Source organism: Hemiscyllium ocellatum, chromosome 16 (assembly GCF_020745735.1).
Source record: "Hemiscyllium ocellatum isolate sHemOce1 chromosome 16, sHemOce1.pat.X.cur, whole genome shotgun sequence".
NCBI lineage: Eukaryota > Metazoa > Chordata > Chondrichthyes > Orectolobiformes > Hemiscylliidae > Hemiscyllium > Hemiscyllium ocellatum.
In genome coordinates, this window is record NC_083416.1 from 57,700,829 (window position 1) to 57,725,138 (window position 24,310).

At 40.4% G+C, this 24,310-nt stretch overlaps 1 protein-coding gene across 7 annotated transcripts in view; it reads right to left on the reverse strand.

Moving 5' to 3' along the window:
* The window catches only part of LOC132823441 (organic cation/carnitine transporter 2-like), a 332,707-nt gene that overhangs the window by 286,551 nt on the left and 21,846 nt on the right, over window positions 1-24,310 (reverse strand). For all 7 annotated transcript variants that reach the window (XM_060837299.1, XM_060837300.1, XM_060837301.1 and 4 more), the window contains 2 exons: window positions 11,740-11,843; window positions 3,507-3,661 (listed from right to left, as the gene is read on the reverse strand). In XM_060837299.1, coding sequence (XP_060693282.1) covers window positions 3,507-3,661; window positions 11,740-11,843 — 259 coding nt within the window. The remainder of the gene's footprint in view (window positions 1-3,506; window positions 3,662-11,739; window positions 11,844-24,310) is intronic.

A 24,310-nucleotide genomic window follows, 5' to 3' on the forward strand; every position in this document is an offset into this window, starting at 1 on the left:
TGAAGTTACACCCGGAAGGTCCCGGGTCTTAAAAAAGGATTCCATCTTTGTCAGTCTGTCCTCACAGCCCTCCGACCGGTACAGCTCAGAGTAAAACTTCCTAAATGCTGCATTAATCGTTTTGGCATTGCAAGTAAGAGTACCAGCACTCACTCTCATGGATGTGATAGATTGGGGCATTCTTCTTTCTGGCCAGGTATGCTAGATATCTACCAGGTTTATCACCATGCTCAAAAAACTTCTGTTTTGCAAAACTGATTTCCCTCTTTGCTGTCTGGGTGAGCGCAGCATTCAAAGTAGCCCTAAGAGCCCTAAGAGCTGTAATAAGCTACAATTTAGTTTTAAACGGTCTGTCAAAGTGTGCTGTCTCAGCTGCCTTCAGGTGAGCCTCAAGCAAATGCTACTGCTCTCCTCTCTGTTGCTTCTGGGTCGCAGAGGAAGAAATAATCAAACCCAGAGCACTGATGGATTATTGGCTGTACCCAAATTAATGTCCCAAAAGATTTTAAATTCCCAAGAAAAATCCTTGATAAACTTGCTATCTTTGAAGAGGAAAGGGTCCATGTGCCAGTGCCGGGAGCCTATCCCATTACCACCAACCTTGATCTCCATGTACACTATTGCATGATGGCTATGTCCCCTATTCTGCAAAGCAGCACCAAATTCAAGAAAGGTCAATGGGACAAAAAACATGTTAATTCTGGATTAGAGAAAAGGGTGAAATCCCTACCTTCGGGGTGAAGATATCTCCACATATCCATCAACCCCAGCTCCCTGTTCGGGTCCACAACTGCCTGATTTGCAGGAACATCCCCGCAAGACCCCTAAACCATGTCCACTTCGAGGTAAATAAGATGATTAAAGTCTCCCCCTATAATTGCATGACACTCCACAAGGGCCATCAACCTGGAAAGCACATTAGATTAGATTACTTACAGTGTGGAAACAGGCCCTTCGGCCCAACAAGTCCACACCGACCCGCCGAAGCGTAACCCACCCATACCCCTACATATACCCCTTGCCTAACACTACGGGCAATTTAGCATAGCCAATTCACCTGACCCGCACATCTTTGGACTGTGGGAGGAAACCGGAGGACCCGGAGGAAACCCACGCAGACACGGGGAGAACGTGCAAACTCCACACAGTCAGTCGCCTGAGGTGGGAATTGAACCCAGGTCCCTGGCGCTGTGAGGCAGCAGTGCTAACCACTGTGCCACTGTGCCACCCACACATCTATTAAAAATTTAAGGGCGTGTGCCAAGAGGCAATATACATTCAAAATCCCATATTCCTCTCCATGTATTAAAGCTTTAGAATTATAAATCACCCATATTCATCCTTAATTTGGTCTAACATTTGAAATAGATTCTTCCAGATGAGAATAGCAACTCCTCTACTTTTCGAATTAAAGGACGAGAAAAACATCTGTCTGAACCCTCCCTGTTCAACTTCAAATGCTCCTTATCGGTTAAATGTGTTTCTTGAAGCAAGGCTACATTGACCCTCTCATTTCTAAGGCTTCACAGTTTCCTTTTACTCTTAATTGGTGAATTAATCCCCTTAACATTCCAGGTGCATAACTGTCCGAAACAGTCTGTGACCCCGCGAGAGGAAGAACCCCACTCATAGCGTGCCAAGTGAAAACAATAAACAGTTTGTATCAATTTTAAAATACAACTTCCAAAACTACCAAATCAAAACAGCTACTTCTACAACATACCAACATATAACACAAATGAAAGGAGACGTTCCCCCTTGCCAACAGGGGCGCTCATACCACCCATTAACCCCACCATGGCTCCTTCTAGCTGAAAGCATATCCCCGCCCCAGACAACACAAAGTGAGAAAAAATACACACATCTTATAACAAGGAAGTTAAAAGTGGGCACTCAACTCATCCCCTCCATACTGTTACCTTAGGCATTCCTAGTAGCCAGAAATATATAACCTCTCCCTGCTTCCCCCAACTGCTCCCCCATCCCATACCAGAAAGGAAGAACAAAAGGAAAAGATAAGGAAAAAAAGGGGGAGCAAAGGATGATGGGAGGGGAGAAGGAAGAAGAGAGAGAAAAAGAAAATGAAACAATTATGACCCTAACATATCTTTTAAAAAAAGACCCCTGAAACCAGACAAACCAGGGAAATTACAGTAAAAAACAAAATAAAACATGATTGTCCATTCAAGCCAATCCATCTATTTTAAAACATCCAGGAAGTCCTTTGCCTTTTCCGGTGAGTTAAAATTGAACATGGATCCTGTGTGGCTGAAACATTAAATTGCTGGATATATTGGATATTCAAGTCCCTCAGCTGCCTTTTTACCTCATCAAAGACCTTCCTCTTATGAATCATGACTGCAGAAAAGTCTTGGAAAAGCATAATTTTGTGATCCTTTGTATGTCAGAGCCCGTGGATCCTTCCCTAGTGCTCCAGAGGCTTGCAGCAACATTTGCTTCTCTCTTTAATGCTGGAGTCACACTAGGACCGGGCAGGAACACTGGTCCGATCTGGCCCTGCACACCGCGACCCAGTGAGCCCACTCGACCCGCACCTGGTCTACCTCGACTTCCAGCTTCAAAAACTGCAGTAGCCATTGCTCCAAGAAGCTGATGAGCTGGCCTTCCTCCTCCCATTCCAGAAGCCCCACTGGACGGATGTTCTTCCAACAACCTCGATTTTCGAGGTCATCGACCTGCTCCTTCAAGACCCATTCCTGCCGTTTCAAGGCCTGGACTAGACCCGCTAAGGATTCTGCTGCAGTTTCGGAGGCCATGGTCCATTGCTCCATCTCCCTGACACACCGTCCATACGCTGGATCTCCTGGTCATGCTTCTGCAGCATGTCCGAGATCGATTTGAGCCTGGCCTGGGTCTAATCCATCGATGAATCAATCTTCTCTCAGAGTTTCACAAAATCCGGGGTCAGGATGTGCTCCACAAGTAAGTCCCCTGGGGTGATCGCGGAGGCTGACACTGTGACTATGAATGTGTCTGTTGTTGCAAGGGGTGTCCTTGCTTGTTGCGATCCTTGCAGTTCCTTCCCTTTGGTCATTTTCCTAATGATTTTAAACTGACACTGAACAATTCTAGGGGTCAAAAAAAAATTATATCTACCACATTGAGTAATAAAGAAAGGATGAATGCATCACTTTGTCTGGGTTCTGGTGCAGAGCTCAGCAGGGCAGACCTACTGGGTTGCCGCCATCTTGAATCCCCGCTAATGCATATCTTGATGGACACATGAACAGGAGATGAACAGAGGGATGGAAACCATGCATGTGTAATACATTGGAGGTGAAAATGTGTTGCTGGTTAAAGCACAGCAGGCTAGGCAGCATCCTAGGAACAGGAAATTTGACGTTTTGGGCCAGAGCCCTTCATCAGGAATGACTACTACTAATACATTGGAGGTCCAAATAAGGATGAGCAATTGGCGAAGGGTTAGTGGGCCAGAAGGACTGTACTTGTGCTGTTTTGTATTATATAATGGTTCAGACACTTACCCAGAACAAAAGCAGCCACGTAGTTTGAGATTTGTCCAATACCTATCAGGAAATTAACCAGGCAGAATATTTCCCAGGATGATGAGAACACTTGAAGTACATTGAAGCCAGTCTGTACAGCCATGGTCGCAAACAGAATTGCCTTTCTACCAAACCTGCAAACACAATCAATCGATATTTTAAATATTGAGAAGCTTTGTATCCTTACTAAAAATAATGCACATAAATTCTTGCATGTAATTATATAAATAAGAAGTCATGCATTTGAAAAACACCCATAGGACGCATGGTAGATAGTATTCTGTTACTTCGTATTATTAATTTTTATGAATGAGAGTTTGAAGGATTGTGGGCACCTGGATTTTCTTTTAATACCATATGACCACAAGACCATAAAACATAGGAGCAGAAATTGGGCCATTCAGCTAATTGAGTCTGCTCCGCCATTCAATCATGGCTGATAAGTTTCTCAATTCCATTCTCTCGCTTTCTCCCCAATCAAAAACCTATATATCTCAGTCTTAAGTATACTCAATGACCTGGCCTTCACAGCCTTCTGTGCAATGAATTCCATTGATTCACCACTGTTCGGCTGAAGAGGTTTCTCCTTATCTCCATTCTAAAAGGTCTTCCCTTCACTCAAAGCCTATGCCTTCAAGTCCTAGTCTCTCCTACCAATGGAAACATCTTCCCAACATCTACTCTATTCAGGCCATTCAGTATTCTGTATGTTTCAATTAGATCCCTCCCTCATCCTTCTAAACTCCATCGAGTATAGACCCAGAGACCTCAAATTTTCCTCGTATGTTAAGCTTTCCATTCCTGGGACGATTCTCATGAACCTCCTCTAAACCAGTTCCATGGTCAATACATCCCTCCTGAGATATGGGGCCCAAAACTGCACACAATGCTCCAAATGTGGTCTGAATGGGGCTGTATAGAGCCACAGAAGTACAGCCCTACTTTTATATTCAAGACCTCTCAAAATAAATGCCATCATTGCATTTGCCTTCCTAACTACTGACTCAAGCTGTAAGTTTACCTTGAGAGAATTCTGGACTGCAGCTCCCAAGTCTCTTTGCACTTCAGATTTTTGATTTTCACCCCATTTTGAAAATAGTCCTTGCCCGTATTCTTCCTCCCAAAATGCATGACCTCACACTTTCCCACATTGTACTCCATCTGCTACTTCTTTGTCCACTTTCTAATCTGCCTAAATCCTTTTGCAGCCTCACCACCTCCGCAATGCTACCTGTCCCTCTATCTATCTTTGTATCATCTGCAGAATGCCCTCAGTTCCTTCATCTGGAACGTCAATGTATAAAGTGAAAAGCTGTGAGCCCAACACTGAGCCGGCAGAACACCACTTATCACTGGCTGCCATCCTGAGAAAGATCCTTTTAACCCCATTCATTGCTGTCTGCCAGACAGCCAAGTTTCTATCCATGATAGCACCTTGCCTCTGATACCATGGGCTTTATCTTACTCAGTAGCCTCCTGCGCAGCACCTTGTCAAATGCCTTCTTGAAGTCCATGTAGATAACATCCATTGGCTCTCCATGTCCAACCTGCTGATTACTTTCTCAAAGAACTCTACCAAATTTACCAGGCATGACCTACCTTTGATGAAACTATACTGAATTTGCCCCATTTTACCAAACACTTCCAAGTCTTCAGAAATTTCATCCTTCAAAATGGATTCCATGATCTTACTCACAACCGAGAATAGGCTAATCGGTCTGTAATTTTCAATCATTTTGCTTTACTCCCTTTTTAAACAAGCTTGTTACATTATCAATTTTCCACTCATCTGGGACCCTCCCTGACTCTAGCAATTCCTGAAAGATCACCTCTAATGCCTCCAGTATCTCTTCAGCTATCTACCTTACAACTCTGGGGTGTAGTCCATTTGGTCCAGGTGACTTATCCACCTTCAGGCCGTTTGGTTTTTCCAGCACTTTCTCCTTGGTGATGGCCACAATATTCCGCTCTGCCCCCACACTCACTTGAATCTTTGGGATATTACGTCAACGGTAGGAAATTAACTTTTCTTTAACAAGACATTTCTTGGAATTCTCTCATGAACTGTGGTGAATGTTTGTTTGTTGCAAACCCTCAGATTATGACGGTCAGTTTGAAGCTTCTGCTTTAGAGATGTTTTAAAAGGGTTGGTCGCTAACCAGGGGAAGGAAATCAGCTTCTCAACCCAGATCTCCATTTTGTCATAAATCTTTAGATGTGGGTCCAGAATGTTAGCTGGAGTCTAGGTCCAGTTTGAATTTTTGATGTCCTGCTGAATTTAGGGAGCATATCACATTTGTGCTAAGGAAGAACATCCCAGAAGGATCTTGCAATGAGGCATTGTGGGTAGAGCTCCATAATAGGAAGGGTGCAATGACAAGCTGGGTTGTACTACAGACCTCCTGGCTGCCAGTGGGGGTCAGAAGTCAAAAAGTGTGGTGCTGGAAAAGCACAGCTGGTCAGACAGAATCTGAGGAGCAGGAGAATTGATGTTTCAAGCATGAGCTCTTCATCAAGAATGTGGAGGGGGCCCAGGGGGCTGAAAGTTCAAAGAAGGGGTGGAGCTGGGGGGAAGGTAGTTGGGAATGCGATAGGTGGATGAAGGAGGGGGGGTTGATGGTGGCAGATCAGAGCAGAGAGTGAAGAAGATAGTTGGGAAGGAAGATGGACAGGTAGGACAGTTCAAGAGCGTGGCGCCAAGTTGGAAGGATGGATCTGGGATAAGGTGGGGAGAGAAGCGTTGAGGAAACTGGTGAAATCAACATTGATCCCATGTGGTTGGAGGGTCCCAAGGCGGAAAATGAGGCATTCTTCCTCCAGTTGTCGGGTGGCTAGAATCTGGTGGTGGAGGAGATAGAACAGGAAATATGTTGTCAGATTCTGGGAAAGACTTTAAAAAAAACAGGGCTGTTGTGGTGGGTGATTTTAACTTCCCCCATATTGACTGGAACTCCCTTAGTGCTGAGAGCTTGGAAAGGGATCAATTTGTTAGGTATGTACAGGAGGCTGTTTTGAAACAGTGTGTGTGGATAGTCCAACGAAGTAGGGGGCCACACTGGACCTGGTATTGGGAAATGAGCCTGGTCAGATGATCAAAGTTTCAATGGGGACCATTTTGGGAATAGTGACCATAATTCTATATGTTTTCAGATACATATGGATAAAGGCAAGAGTAGACCTCAGATGAACATGCTAAATTGGAGGAAGGCCAACTATAACTGAATTAGGCAAGAAATTGAGAATGTGAATTGGGAGTGGTTGTTTGAAGGTAAACCCACATCTGACATGTGGGAATCTTTTAAGGACCAGTTAATTAGAGTGCAGGACAGGCAAGTTCCTGTGAAAATGAAGGACAGGACTGGTAAGTTTCTAGATTGAATAACAGATGAAATTATCAGCTGAGTCATGAATAAAAGGAAGCATACCTAAGGTCTAAGCAATTATAAACAGACAGAGTGTTTGTTATAGGGCAGGCCAAACAGAGAACAGCCAGGGAATTCCTAGAGGCATGGCACTCATCCACAAATTCTATCAACAGACACATCGACCTAGACCCTATATACCGGCCACTGCAGCGGACAGCAACTGACAACCGGAAGCGGCAGATTCAAACCACTATAAATGCCGGAGGAATCAGCACAGAAGCGCTTCACAGGAGGCTCCCAAGCACTGAGGATGTCACCTAGAAAGGGGACGAAACATTTGCAACAAAAACTCCCAGCTCGGCGAACAGAACCACAACAACGAGCACCCGAGCTACAAATCTTCTCACAAACTTTGAAAATTTTATACATATATTAGGTGCAAGAGGGCAGCTGGGGAAAGAGTGGGCATACCCAAGGAAAAAGGGGGGAATAGCCTTAATGAGTCCTTTACATCGGTTTCGTTCAAAGAGGGGGATGTTGAGATTAGGAAAGGTTATGCGTATATTCTTGGGCAGGTCAACATAATGAATGGGAATTCTTGCCACCTTGAAATATATTAAGGTAGAAAAGTTCACAGGGCCAAATGGAATCTATCCCAGGATAGTGTGGGAGGCAAAGAAGGAAGGAGCTGGAGCCTTAACAGATTTCTTTGCATCCTCGTTGGCCTTAAGCAAGGTTGCACAGGACTGGAGAATGGCCAATGCTGTTCTTTGGATTAAGAAGGAACCAGAGAAAATCCAGGCAAATATGGGCCAGTGAGACTGGTGTCAGTGGTGGGGAAGCTATTGGAGAAGATACTGAGAGACAGGATTTATTCAGATTTGCAAGTGGTAGGCAGCATGGGTTTGTGCAGGGAAGGTCAGGTCTCACCAACTTGGTTGAGTTTTTTGAGGAGGTGATAAGAGTGAGGTTGCAGGAAATTGCTAGAATGCATTACAAAAAGATTTGATAACTAAAAAGTTAGAAAACAAGGATTGGAATAGCAGAATCAGCTTGGACTTATGAAAGGGAAATCCTGTTTAATAAACCTAATCAGAGTTATTTGAGGATGTAACTAACAAAATAGAAAACAGAAGCCAATAGATGATGTGCATTTGAACTTTCAGAATCCTTTCAACATAGTTCCATACAGGCAGTTAGCAAACCAAATAACAGCACATGGGTTTGCAGGTTATACTTTGGCATGAATCGAGAATAAGTTAACATGCTGAAAATGTGTGGGAACAGAACGGAAGAACTGGGTCATTTTCAGGTAGCCAGACTTTACTGGTATTGTAGTACAATAGCAATGCCAGTGACCCAGCAATTCACATTTTATATCATTGATTTTGAAGTGGTGGTCAAATTCAATATTTCCAAGATTGCTGCTGACACAAAACCAGGTGAGAATCTGAGTTGTGATCAAAGTTAAAAATCACACAACACCAGGTTATAGTCCAACAGGTTTATTTGGAAGCACTAGCGTTTGGAGCGCAGCTCCTTCATCAGGTGGTTGTAAAGTAAAATATCGTAAAACACAGAATTTATAGCAAAAGTTTACAGTGTGCTGTAACTGAAATTATATGTTGAAAAAGACCTGGATTGTTTGTTAAGTCTCTCATTTTTTAGAATGGCCACATTGGTTTCATATGTAAATCGCAAAACTTTTTTTAAAAAGTTACATACTTTAACAATTGGTGTCAAGTTGGCCCAGATAATGCATTGAAGGTGGGAGTTGCCCTGTGTGAGACTGTTACAATGTGCCACAATGGTCAGACTGTAAATGGATTTACAGAATCTTAAATGGATTCATGCAGCTTTTGAGCAAAGTAAAATATATTTCTGCAAGTACAAATTCACCCTACAAACTTATGAGAAGATAGATTAGATTACTTACAGTGTGGAAACAGGCCCTTCGGCCCAACAAGTCCACAGCGACCCTCTGAAGAGCAACCCACCCGGACCCATTCCCCTACATTTGCCCCCTCACCTAATACTACGGGCAACTTAGCATGGCCAATTCATCTAACCTGCACATTGTTTTTTTGGACTGTGGGAGGAAACCGGAGCATTTGGAGGAAACCCACGCAGACACGGGGAGAATGTGCAAACTCCACACAGATAGTTGCCTGAGGCAGGAATTGAACCCAGATCTCTGGCACTGTGATGCAGCAATGCTAACCACTGTGCCACCGTGCCGCCCACAACTGTAACTTGTGAGACAGTGTGTATGTGTGTGAGTGTGAGTGTAAAGGAGTATAGGCCTGTGAAAGGGTGCATATGTGAGTGTGGGAGGGTAAGCGTGAGCGTATAAGACAGGGTCTGCATGAGCATATGGGTCTGTAGAAGTGTGTGTGTGCCTAGGAGTATGTAGGAGGTGTGATCAGGATGCAAAGAGGCTTCAAAAGGGGTTTAAACAATCTGAGCTAGTGGGCAAGAAATTGGTACATAAAACATAGCATAGGAAATTTCAAAGTTATCTACTTTGGTAGGAAAATCAAGAGTGCAAAGTTTTTCTTAAGTATTGCAATTTGGACTTACAGTCTTTGTTCAGAATTTTATTGAATTCAAATTTCATCAAGTGTAATGATGCAATTGGAATTCTTGTCCGCAAAATGTTGCTCTGGTGTTCCAGGTTAGCACCACCACCTCCTACATACCCTTGCTCATTTGATTTTCTTCTATTATATCCAGGAGAGCTGTTGCACACAACTGAATAATGCTTTTCCCATTACCAAAACAACTATGGTACTTTTTTCACCTATTAGCCACCACCTGTAAATCACACATGTTTAGAAACTGACAAGTCCTGCTTCATAAGCCACTGAAAGAATATATGCAGGTGCAGAAGCTATTGGCCTTTATTGCAAAAGGAATTGAGTATATGAGCGAAAACGTCCTGCAATTGTTCAATGAGATCTCATTTAGAGTATTGCATAACGTTCTGGTCTCCATACCAAAGGAAAAATATCCTTGGTATAGCAAGATTGCAACAAAAGCTGACAAGATTAATCCCCAGGATGGTGAGTTTATTCCATGAAGAGCTTGAAGAAACTATCCCCACATGCTCTCAAGGTCTAAACACTGAGAAGAACTGTCATTGAAATATGCAAAATTCTCATCTGCCACAATAGGGTAGACATAGGAAGGATATTTCCATTGGCGGTCTAGAGCAGGGAACATGGTCTCAGAAGAAATAGCATGACATATCTGATTGAGATGAGGAGAAATATCTTCAATCAAGTGTGGTAAATCTTAGGAATCTTGAACTTCTGAGGACTGCGGAAATTCTATCATTGAATATGTTTATGATCAATATATTTCCAGATATTAAAGATATCAAGGGTGATAAGCACATAAAAATGACATTGAGATAGAGGATCAGTCATGTATTGTTGAATCATAGAGCAGGCTAATCTGCGAGAGGGGACCAGTAAAATTCAGCCTGCATAATAAATATGATACACTACTCTTTTATTCTCACATGGTATTTTAACCTTGTACAGAAATGTCTTTGTTATCCATTGTAACTCAAGAACTGGCATTGAAAGATCCAACAGATGTTTATTATAGCTCACTCAAATGTACAATTATTACATTCACAGGCAGTTCAGTGTCTGGGCTAGCATTAAGTTATTCACTTACAAGCAGTAGCGTGCTTTCATCAGTGTGTCATGCTTCAAGTGGCCCAAGTTAAGATGGAGTTTGAGACTTCTATAGTTTCAAGTGATGTTTGTTTATTTTTTTCACTAGTTTTGCTTCTTTCTCCTTTTATCTCCTTTTCTCAATTTTTTTGGCCTTAATCCCTTTAATGTTGGATTAATGTCTGATTATACCTTTGTGTTCAAAGAATGGGAGCTTGTAATTTTAGATTTCACATTAATTAAGGAAAGTTGGCAACTCGATGGCTTCCCTTCATTTTGGCACTGATTTGAAGATAAAATGGCCAATTCAACTCATTTTTGGATCCAGGTAAACCTTTTTTAATGTAGGGAACTGTTTTAAGTTTATTTTTAGCTGATCATGTTTCAGATATGTTTGTACCTGTGAGGACAACCGAATTGCTCTTTTTGTAAAAGATCACAACAATAGGCAGTAAATTCAATTTTTTTTGAAGTGTCAGAGAAACAATATTCACTATCTTAGCACTATAATTTTTAATTTTGCTTGCACTTGCAATAAAGTTAGAAATATTAAAAATTTCTTACCATTTGATAGAGTTTTGATTTTAATCAGAAAGAAGTTAATATATCTTCTGGTTTTTCTGATGATAGTATTCACAGTAACTAATGCTGCTGATTGCTTGAATTATTTGATGTCCAGGGCTATTGCCAAGTTGATCTTTCATCCAATTTCTAAATATCTTGGAGTGGTTCCTTTATTGACACATGTGCCAGTGGACCTTGATGTGCCTTTTGCCTCTTGCTGTGTATTTTAGCTAATGTGGCATTGTTATTGTTATCCATTGCAACATGGAAAGTAGACATGTATTATGTGGTATTTACAGATTCAACAAATGTTTATTATGGCTCACTAATATCTACATAGGCACTTCAGTGTCTGGATGAACATTAAGTTTTGTGATTTTAAAGAGTAACATGCTGTCATCAGTATGTTATTCTTTAAGTGACATCAATTAAGATAAATCTTAAACATTTATAGTCCCAGGAGACATTGTTTGACACAGTGGTGATATAATGAGTGTGTCTCTTCTACAGATATAGTATGTTTCTTCACGTTATACTGATATACTAATTGTGAGGCAATAACACAACAACAATCAGCATTAATTAAATGAAATAACTCACCTATCCGACAAGATACCAGAAACAAATGAACCAGTCAGCACTCCCAGAAAGTATACTGACATAGAAAATGGCATTTTCCAGGCATTGTTACACACCAAATCCCACTGAAATACAAAGAGAAATTAAAAGCTCTGAATGAATGTATTTGAGCAAAATTAGAGGTAAACAATTTTACCACACTGGGTTGGAGAAGGTTCAATCAAATCATCAGAATGGATGGAAATAGGTCCTCAGCTATAATTACAACAGCCTAAGCTCAAAGACAACAATTTAAACCTCAAAACCAGGAAGTTGAGAAAGTTACAATTGTTGAAATTATGCGATTTAATTTCTGGAGGAGCGATGAATTTTTCCAGTATTTCAGATGCAAGACCATGACACTTGTTCAAAATGATCACGAGATTCTGTTTTCCAAAAATACTGCATCCCAGAATTAATCCGTACCATTTTTGCAAACATGAAAGATATTACATACATGTTGTTTATTTGTTCATATGCTGATGGTGGAGTTGAGAGCATTGGCTGTAAGATGAATATAACTGTATGAGGTTTTTGTTTGAACAGTGTGTGCATAGATCTCTAAATATTGGCACAAATACCTATGTTAGTGAGGAGGATTTATAGGTTGACAGGGCAGGGTATGCTTTCATTAATCCTCGTGTCGAGGTTCATGCTGGGTGGTCCATCATATTGTGTTCTTATTTGAGTTTATATATTGGCTTGATTCAACTCAATGGTTTGATGGGCCATTTTTGACAGCATTTAAGAGTAAACCACATTACTGTGAATCTGCAGCCATACATAGGTGAGACCAAGTAAGGAGAGCAGATTAATATTAAAAAGACATTCAGTGAAGCACTAAATTATTCTATCCACTTCAGGAAGTTCAGCATCACTGGAAAGGCCTTGCTCTTGAGAAAGTGATGGGGCATTGTCTTATTGAATTGCTGCAGTCTATGTGATGCATGCACAGTGCTATTAGGGAGGGAGTTCCATGTGTTTGACCCAGCCGCCATGAAGTAACAGTGTTTTGATTCAAAGTTTGGGTGGTGTGAGGCAGAAGTATTTTTGGTGTTTCCATGCCTCTATCTAGGCTGATACAATACCCCAGTCCCATTAATTCTATTTTGATTAATAGTCTCTTGTGTGCACCTTATCAAATGCTTTTTAATATCCAACTAGAGTATGGTTTCCCTTATTGTTTATTGTTATACGATCCTCATTACAGATTAGTTTGTTGTCTGAAACAATCCGTACTGTTATTCACTGTGGGCAGATTTGCTACTATCATTCTCTATTAAGGTAGGGGTTTGATAGAACCCAATTTTTCTGATATCATTGAGCAAAACCTTGTGCTAATATAACCAGTAGTTTATTACATGGTTGCAACTTTGTATGAGTTGCATTAATATAATAGGCAATGTTACAGAGGCTCTGAGAAAGACCTATTGGATGGTAGGTCTTACTCCTACCAGGTCTTGAGTTATTTTCCCTCACCAAGTCCCTATGATGTAACCATAGTGCATAATGGTTAAGGCACCTCTCAGTGTTAACTCTTATAAACCTTACACCATTAAATAAAAGTTACATTATCAAAAAGCTCCATCAGATTTGTGAAATATGATTTTTTCATAACCTGCTCTGACTCTCATTAAACATGTTGCCCTGGATATTCTGGTTAGGGTTGGAAAGCTTATTTCTGACCCTGAACGGACTAAAGATTTACCCTCTCAGCTTTAGATATCTTCTGTGCTGAAGAGTCTTGAATAGGGGCCATCTCATTTCAACCCTGTCCAGGAATCCATGAAACTAGCAACACATCTAAGGAGAAACCAGTGCTCCTTTTGCAGCAGCATGTCTTGTTTAGTGATTCAAATGTCCAACGGCACATCCAGTTTGTGACAGCTCCTGTGAAATGGTAAGTATGTCAGTAGTTGTGAGGTAAGGCAGACAGTTGTTTAAGGGGCATAGTATTAAGAATTAAGCGAGGTGGAAGGTGAGTGAGATGGTTAGGATAGTATGCTTGCATGGCAAGTAATTGAATAATACTTCAGGTAGGTCAGGAATGTGTTGGGTCCAACTATGAGGTGCTGCTCTGTTGAGTCGGATAGTTGGAAAGGGCTATTGTGTCTGTGAAAGGGGTGGAGGATATCAGGATGTTGAGGGGGGAGTGTTGATTTGGGTCTGGGGTTAAGGCATCTAGTGGGAAAAGGGTGCTGATGTGGAGATGATAATAGGAGGGCTGCTGGTGGTCAGGACTAAGGTCAAAGCAAGGTGAAGGAGTTTTGAATCTGAGAAGTGCGAGAAATTGATGGGGGATGGAGTCCAAGTGAGACAGGAGTGTCTGACTTTGGATGCAAGCTAATTTCAGCTAGGCTGTGTCTTGCCTAATTCCATGTTTGTTTCATAACAACTGATTAACCTTTCTCAAATGATGCCTGCGGTCATTTTAAATCACTGGTATTGGTGCCTTTTCTTAAAATAGTTTCAGTCAATAGAGCTCTCTGCATTAACAATGGAATTCAAAAATTAGTAACCCATTTTTTATATCATTGTGACAAGTCGCTGAATTTGATTTGATGTCCACAAAGCTTTAATTTACACTTTTGGGACAGTCTACAACTCTGATATTGTGATACGAATATTCCTTTCTTTAAGAATAACAAAATCACTGGCAATTGATGAATATTGTCAACCTTCAGCTAAAGGTTACTTAAATCTCATTTTACAGAGTGTTTTCATACATGCGTGTGTTCATATCCCGTCTCTTCACCGTTATCTCATGTTTGGTGCCATGGGAAGAAATATAATCGCTTACTGCACTTGTTATGGAACTTGTAGTGAGTTTGAAACAGTGAAATTTGAATAGCAAATGTGAAAAACATGCTCAAGGTCTACCATAAATGATTCTAGACGTATATCTTGTTGCAAAAGGCAGTTGGCCAGAAACCTAAGGAATCTTTTTGTAACTTTGCCAACTGAGGTATAAGTAAGTGTCTCTGTGAGGAATTTGTCAGATCTAGTTGTCGATAGTAATTTTATTCTGTTATATTAACTGTACCATTAACAATCATATAACTTATTTGGCTTATATTTTCTATCTGTGTAATGCAGTCATTTGGACTTATTATGCTGTAACTTGCTATCTTATCACTACACAATGCAGCTTTCTTGTTCCTCAAGAATGAGTCCCTTTTCTCAAGACTTTGTAAGGTTGTCCTTCACCACCCTAGACTTGTACTAACATGAGGAAAATGGTGGCAACAAATGGTTGTGAAGAAAAGCCTCTCAGAATCAAGTTACTATTGTGGGTATCCCTTCCGACATGCTGACAGCAGCACAGATTTTAACTCACCACCTTACCACATGGCTGGGCAGCATTATGGTGTAAGTTGCTTTTATATTGATGAAATCATCAGCAGTGCAAGAATTCACAGTTCATAGAGTCATAGAGATGTACAGCACCTTTAGTCCAACTTGTTCATGCCGACAAGATATCCCAACCCAATCTAGTCCCACCTGCCAGCACCCAGCCCATATCTCTCCAATTCCTTCCTATTCATATACCCATCCAGATGTCTTTTAAATGTTGCAATTGTACTAGTCTCCACCACTTCCTCTGGCAGCTCATTCCATACACGTACCACCCTGTGTGTGAAAACGTTGCCCCTTAGGTCTCTTTTATATCTATTCCCTCTCACCCTCTAGTTCTGGACTCCCCACCCCATGGAAAAGACCTAGTTTATTTATCCTATCCATGCCCCTCATGATTTTATAAACCTCTATAAGGTCACCCCACAGCCTCCAATGCTCCAGGAAAACAGTCCTAGCCTATTCAACTTCTCCCTGTACCTCAAATCCTTCAACCCTGGCAACATTCTTGTAAATCTTTTCTGAACATTTTTAAGTTTCACAACATCTTTCCGATAGGAAGGAGACAGGAATTGCACGCAATATTCCAACAGCGGCCTAACCAATGTCCCATACAACTGCAACATGATTCCCAACTCCTGTACTCAATACTCTGACCAATAAAGGAAAGCATACCAAATGCCTTCTTCACTATCCTATCTACCTGCGACTCCACTTTCAAGGAGCTATGAGCCTGCACTTCAAGGCCTCTTTGTTCAGCAACACTCCCTAGGACCTTAACATGAAGTGTATAAGTCCTGCTATAATTTGTTTTCCCAAAATGCAGCATCTCACATTTATTTATGGCACTCCACTGGTCACAGGCCTCCAAACTGAAAGACAACCCTCCACTACTACCCTCTATGATCTACCTTTGAGCCAGTTCTGTATCTAAATGGCGAGTTCTCCCTGTATTCCATGAGATTATATTAGATTACTTACAGTGTGGAAACAGGCCCTTCGGCCCAACAAGTCCACACCGACCCTCCAAAAAGCAACCCTTTATTCCTGATGAAGGGCTTTTGCCCAAAACATCGATTTTGCTGCTCCTTGGATGCTGCCTGAACTGCTGTGCTCTTTCAGCACCACTAATCCAGAATCTGGTTTCCAGCATCTGCAGTCATTATTTTAACTAAGCTAGATTTAGAACTGCTTGATGAGTCATTTTACTTTCTGCTTTCTCATCTCCAGTTTAAATTAAATAGTATGCAAGTAGGCTTAACACATGGCAGAATAGTTCAGCTGCTTTGACAGCTCAACGTGCATTATTTTGGGAGTCATGGAAACTTGTATGGCCTAGGCAATCACATGAAAGTTAAATGCCTCCCTAGGAAACAGTCAGCTCTGGAATTTGGAGCTTGAGTGGCAGTTGGCATTACTGTAGTGAATCCAAGAATCTGAGAGCTATGTCCATGGCATGCTTAGCAAAGCAGTTACACTACTGGCTGGCAGAACGAGAGTAAGTGACCAATAAGCAATTCTGGGATTCTGAGATGGGGAATTGCTTGGGGGGGGGCAGAGCAGGTGGGGGTGGGGGGTGGGTGGGAAGAGGTGTTGGTGTACAAAGGGGAAAAGTTACATCTTAGCAGAACTGGATCAAGTTTCTTCATACTGTTGGGGAAGGTTTGATGTATGTTATCAGAGGGATTGAGGTGGCTTAAGAGGAAATTCAGATAGAATCAAAACAAAGCTGGTTCTGAAAAGTGGAAAGGCAATAAAACTCGAGAGCAGCAGAAACAAATCCTAGAATCAACTAGAGTCAATACCGTTAAAAAGACAAAATTAAAAGCACTTGATCCAAATGTACAATAAAGTAGCTGAATTGACAGCACAGTAAAAGTAAAGGGGATGATTTAATCGCCATATCAGAGTCATGGCTTCAGGATAATCAAAACTGGAAACTGAATATTAAAGATTATTCATCATTTAGGAAGGATTAGCAATAAGGAAAATGAGGTAGTACTGTGCTGACAATAAGGGCCAGAATCAGTGTATTGTCGAGAGCAGATAACAGGATTCAAGATCATTTTAGATGGAGCTAAGAAATAATGAGTATCAGCAAACATTGTAGGAGGTATTGAAGTCCAAAGGGACCTTGGAATTGAGTACAGTCATAAAGAATTCTCGGTCTAGAATGCAGGTCAGAATGCACTGTATGCAATTCTGGCCCCCTTGCCAAAGGAAGGATATCCTTGTCATTAAATGAATGCAGTAGAGGTTCATCAGATTTAATGCCAGAGCTAATATAGAAAGGATGTTTCCACTGCTGTCTGATCTAATATCAGAATAAAAATAGATGGAGGAACTGAGGAGCAAAATGTTGGGCAAGTGCAGGTCAGCATGGACAATGTAGGATGTAGTTTGGGATCGCTCCTCAGGAATGTGGTAAATTTATATATTTTGGTTTCTTAAATTTGGCCATTACATACCCTCTACACGCCGTTTGGCTATTTTTTCTAAACATGATCCATTTTTACCTGCATCCTTTCAAATGGCAACTTACAGAGTCATAGGGATTGCATCCAAATCATTTATATAAATGACAAAAAATAGACTTACATAAAACATAGAAAAGTACAGCACAGAACAGGCCCTTTGACCCACGATGTTGTGCCGAGATTTAATCCTAATGTAAAATATAGTAACTTAACCTATGCACCCCTCAACTCACTGCTATCCATGTGCATGTCCAGCAGTCGCTTAAATGTCCCCAATGACTCTGCTTCCACCACCACAGCTGGCAACGCATTCGATGCATTCACAACTCTCTGCGTAAATAACCTACCTCTGATGTCTCCTTTCTACCTTCCTCATAATATCTTCAAACTATGACTTCTTGTACCAGTTAAGCCTGCCCTGGGGAGAAGTCTCTGGCTATTGACTCTATCTATTCCTCTCATTATTTTGGACACCTCGATCAGGTCTCCTCTCTTCCTCCTTCTCTCCAGAGAGAAAAGTCCAAGTTTATTCAACCTTCCTTCATACAGCAAGCCCTCCAGACCATGCAGCATCCTGGTAAACCTTCTTTGCACCCTCTCCAAAGCCTCTGTATCTTTCCTATTATAGGGCGACCAGAACTGTACACAATATTACAAGTGTGGTCTCACCAGGGACTTGTAGAGCTGTAGCAAAACCTCGCGGCTCTTAAACTCTATACCCCTGTTAATGAAAGCCAAAACACTATATGTTTTCTGAACAACCCTATCTACTTGGTGGTAACTTTGAGGGGTCTATGTACTTGCACACTCAGATCCCTCTGTCCCTACACACTGCCAGAAACCTGTCTTTAATCCTTCTTGAACAAAAACTGAATTCGCTAAGTCCAGTCACGCTAGGTTGTGCCATTCGCCTGAGCCTAAGTCTCTGGAGAAGCCACATACTAATGAAGCCATGCTATGTAGCATTAAGAACATGATGAACAATATGAGGGTTGAAATCATTACCGAGTTTGAATGTATAATTTCAGAGATGGTTAAAAAGGAGGTAACAACTGCTCTGAAGCTGTCGGAGGAAAATGTTTCTTCACAATGCGGGACTATTTTGGACCTGGAACATTTGGCTAGTGAGTATGATAACCACATAGCAAGCCTCCAAGCAAATGTTAGTGTGTTATCTGCTACGGTTGAGGCTTTGACCAAGAAATGTGAAGATTTGGTGGTCCGCTCCAGGTCTAATAATATTCAATTTTTGAGTTTAATAAGGGTTTGGAGGGTCCTTGCCCCACAGAATTTATAGCCCAACTTTTACAAGACTTGCTCAGAATTGAGGCTAAATCCATGTTGGACAGGGGTTGTCACATGCTGCATGCTAAACTGAATGAGGGTGAGTTATCTCGCCTGATGGTCATCAGGGTGAACCAGTTTCAAGTGAGAAATCACATTCTATGCTGTGCTGGAGATGCTTCTCCCATTGTATATAATGGAAAGAGTGCACACATTCTTCTGGATTTCACCCTGACTGTGTCTAAGAAGTGTACGGCTTTTGCCAAAGTAAAGAAGAAGCTACACTCATGTCCTAATGTGGCATTTGTTATCCAGCAATATTACATATCATCTTACCGAGTAGTTTAACTCATAGGTTTGGTGATGTGTGTCAGGCTATGGACTTTGTGAATAAAAACCTTAAAAAGATTACAGTTCCAGGGCCAAATTGATGGTTGGGCCTAACTCAGTTGATTAGATATTAGCTTTATGCTACCATGGACTACATTTCCCACTGTGGAGTAGAAGATGGACAGTATGCTGTATTACAGGCTTGGATTTGATATTTTTCTTATATTTGACTTCATTCACAAAGAAGTACATATTTTCTTACTCAAGACTTTATTTTGTGAAAAGGTTGCTCTATTCGTACCAAAGAATTTAGAGCTTAATTGTTTAACTATATATAGTATATGTTTTTATAATATTTACATTTTTACTCATTTTTGGTTCATAGTTTTTGTACAGTTAACTTTTACATTCCCCAAGGTCACCATGTAATTTGCTTGAGCTACAAAAGACAAGTTTCTTTTTATTATGGGGAAAGAGAGCATCTAAAAGCTGCTTCTGCTGGGAGGGGAGAAGTTCGTGGGCAGGTATTCCATTTGGGAGGATACTGCTATGAGGGGTGGTGGAGTTTGTTTTGTTCTGATGGGCATAGGGGTGGGGTTGGCACATACCTCACTTTTATAAAGTTTACATTTGTTTATCTATTATTGCACACTTGGTATTTTACGTGTGATTATTACACATGACACAAGTTAATGCTTCACCACCTTCGGTTGGTGGGACATTAAATTTGCCAGTCTGAATTGCAAAGGCCTGAACAACTCAATTAAACGTAATAAGGTTTTACATTATTTATGTCACATTAATGCCCATATAATTTAATTACATAAACCCACCTGAAAAATATAGACAGTCCTAAGTTGAAACAAGGTTGGATTGGTCAAGTGTATTTTTCTCCTTTTCTAGCAGACCTAAAGGAGTTGCTATTCTTTTCTATTAATCTATTCCTTTCATCCATGCTAAAACTATCTCTGACTTTACTGGCAGACTTATTATTATTACTGGACAGACTTTTGACAATGATGTTATCTTGGCTAATGTTGATGCTCCCAACTGGGACGATGAGGCTTTTCTCAGACGGTTCCTTCCAATGTTACTGAATTTATCTTCGTACCAGTTAATCTTGGGAGGAGATTTTAACTGTTGATTGAATCCTCACTTGGACCATTCTTCCTCTGTTCCAAGTGCCCAGTCCAAATGTGCTAAAATATTACAACTTTTATGGAGGAGTTTAACATTGTTTATCCCTGGCGGTCCTTCAAGCCCTCTAAAAAGGAAGTTTTTTTTCACATGTCCACCACACTTTTACATGTATTGATTTCGTTTTGGTGGATGACAGTCTCCTCACATCCATTTCCGGTTGCAAATATGATGCAATTGTTTTATCAGACCACGCATCTGTTACTATGAATGTTCACTTTCAGAAGTTTCTTAATACATGCCCACCTTGGAGTCTCAGTACACGCTTACTCTGAAAGGAAGATTTTATTAATTTTGTCTCTCGGCAGATAGATTTCTTAAAAAAAAATTAACATTGCAACTTCCTTGCTGTGGGAATCCCAAGAGGCATTCATCAGGAGTGAAATAATTTCTTATGCAGCACATAACAATAGACTCAGGTAAGAGAAACTGGCATGGTAAGCATGACGTCTGTCTCAGACTCTCTTTATGCAATTTCTAAGTCTTCAGAAGTAAATAAAGAATGCATATCCTTTCAGGCCAAGTATGATGTTCTAATGTCACCATACACCACCGAGCTTTTACTTCACTCTCGGTCTAAATTTTATGAACAAGGAGATGGGACTAATAAATTGTTGGCACATCAGTTGCGCCAAATGTCCTCATCTCAATTAATCCCACAAACTAAGGCTAATTCCGGAGTCACATCAGACCCATTAGAAATCAACAAGACTTTTAAGGAATTTTACATTTCACTTTATCCATCCGAATGTTCTTCTGCTACAGCAGATTTTGATTCGGTTTTTGATAAGATTAGCATTCCTCTATTGATCAAAATGTGGCAAAGGAATTTGAACAACTAATCACAGCAATAGAACTTGAGGCTGCAGCTAGATCACTACAAAGTGGTAAAAGTCCTGGAGCTGATGGTTTTCTGGCCGAGTTTTACAAAACATTTTGGAAAAGGCTGGCTCCGCTTTTGGTAAATGCGTTTGTTGAAGTGTTTAATTCTGGCTCTGTTCCTCAATCTTTAACTCAGGCATCAATTTCTTTGCTTTTAAAGAAAGGCAAAGACCCCTTACTGTGTGGTTCATACCATCCTATAAGTCTGCTAAATGATGACTTTAAATTATTGTCAAACCATCCTTCCATCTATCATATCCTTGGATCAAACTGGATTTATTCGCAATAGGCACTCCGTTTTTAATCTTAGGTGGGTATTTAACATTGTTTACAATTCTCCCCATCCACTCTCCCTGAGGCTTTGATATCTTTCGATGCTGAAAAAGCCTTTGATAGAGTGAATGGAATTATCTTTTTTTTATTTTGGAGAAATTTGGCTTTGGGGAAAAGTTTATTTCTTGGATCAAACTACTCTATGTATCATTCAGGCCTCTGTTAAGACTCATAACATGAATTCTGATTATTTCCACCTTTATTGTTCCACTTGACAAGGATGTTCTTTGGGTCCATTGCTGTTTGCCATTGTATTGAACCTCTGTCTATTGCTCCACAGACTCATCCTGATTTCTCTGGATTTGCTAGAAATTGTATGGAATTGAAGGTTACCCTTTATGCAGATGACCTTTTGCTATTTGTCTTGAACTTGTCTCTCTCCATTCCCATCGTACATTTAGTTATAGAATCTTTCAGTAAGATTTCTGGGTATAAATTGAATTTTAGCAAAACTGAGATATTTATTATCAGTATGTCTGCCAGGGAATGCCCACTAGATAATTTACCATTTAAACTTGCCATCTCTGCTTTTGTTTATCTTTATGTACATGTGGCAAATATACTTGGCAATTTGTACAGTAAAATTTTTGAACCATTACTGGTACAAATTAAATAGATTTTGCAGGATCTCTCCTTAACTTGTCTGTTGCTGCGAGAATTCCATTAAAATGTATATTTTTCCATTATTTTCTTACTTATTTCAATGTATACCAATTTTCTCTCTCTTTCCTTTTTCCATAAAGTAGATAGTCTCATTCTTGAATTTATTTGGAATAAGAAAACTCCTGGATTATGAAAACAGTTGTTACAGAGGCTAAAGGTACTGGGTGGAATGGCACTGCCGAATATTTTGTTTTATTAATCAGCAGCAAACATTAGACATTTGAACTGTTGGCTCCAGTTTGAGAACCTTGGTGCTCTCCTAGTTTGATTGACTATTGAAGCAAATTCCACCCATCTGGTAATATTTAAGACTTTTTTGCATTCACCTCTCATTTCTTCAACCTCTATTTGTACAAACAATGTAATTGTTTTATCTTGTCTTAAAATTTGGTTTCAATTTAGACACCACTTTGGCTTTCAGTCATTTTCTACTAAGGCACCGTTGGCGGCAAATCTTATTTCTCCCCCATCTTTAGAGGACAGTGCCTTTTCTGATTGGGTTAAGTTAGGAATACAAACTGTGAAAGATTTATATGTTGATGGTGTTTTCACATCTTTTCAACAATTAGTTGATAAGCTTTCACTTCCGAAAACCCGCTTCTATAGATACCTCCAAGTTCGCAGTATTGTCTGTAGTTCATTTCAGGTTGTCTCCACCCTTCCAAATGATTCTGATTTTGACATCTTTCTAGAACCTCTTTCATCATTAAACAGGCCTATTTCAGCTATTTATTCAAACATTCATAAAATATTCTCTTGATTCTATTCAAGCTATCTAGGAGGCAGATCTGGAAGAGGTAGTTCTGGGTATTGTGTGGGATGAGATTTTGCAAAGGATGCACAGATCTTCTCCCTGTGCAAACATTGTTGTATTTAGCGCACGATTCTACATCACACCCACGACACCAAAGCTCGACTTGCAGAAGTATTTGAGGAGGTATGTCCATCCTGTGATCGGTGCCAAAAAACCCCAGCAAATTATATGCACATGTTCTGGCTTGGCCCTTCTTTAAGTAGATATTGGACTGATATCTTTGACACCCTAACGAAGGTATCTGGTGAATATCTTACTTCTAATACTATTGCTGCTTCGTTTGGGGTATCACCCTCTTTACCTAATCTTTTTTTCTCTAAAAAAGACATGATAGCATTCACTAGCCTATTGGTCAGAAGATTGATATTGTTCAAATGGAAATCTCTAAATTCTGCCTACACATACACACTGGGTTAGAAATGTGCTATCTTTTCTTAAATTAGAAAGGATTAGACTATCCTTATCTGGCTCCTCTGACAAATTTACAATAATGTGGAACCCTTTTCCTTCATACGTTAAGGGTGTTGTCTTTTTAACTGTTCTAGACTGAGGTATCTTCTGTTGTGGCGATATTTTTCTTTCTTTTTGTTTTGCTAATGCAGTTATCTTCCTGCTGGTCTATTTTATTATGGTCCTGTTAATGCTGAAATTTGTCATTTTTGTTTTTTGTATTTTGGGGGAGGTATGTGGGGAGGGTGATAGGGGTTTTGTTTACAGTTGTTTGTTATTTGTGATTGCACCTTGTTCTGCAGTCATTTCTTTGGAGAAAATAGAAGTATTTAAAAAAAGAATAAAAACCAAGCAACCTAGTACTGAAATGAGAAGGACAATTTTCACACATAAGGTAATAAATCTTCAGAATCCTCGACTTCAGACTATAGGAGTTCAGTCATTGTGTAAGTTCAAGCCGAAGACTGATAGATTTTTATGGCGGAATCTTACAGTGGCCTGGGTGATGTAGACTATAGTGAAATTTGTGGCTGAACTATGAAAAGTCCAGCAAGACTTCGCTTGACATTGAGAGCATATCGTGTTACCGAGTAGCAAGTTTCTGACTGGGCAGTAATGAATTGCGAATGAAAGGGGATTGTAACATGTTAAATATCTTTTAAATGGCCCAACTAGCCTCAGTAATATTCAGCTTGTCATCTTAGTAAACATGTCAAACAGGTTGGATCAGGGGAAATCTTGACAAGAAATCGGGGCAGGTACCAGGCAA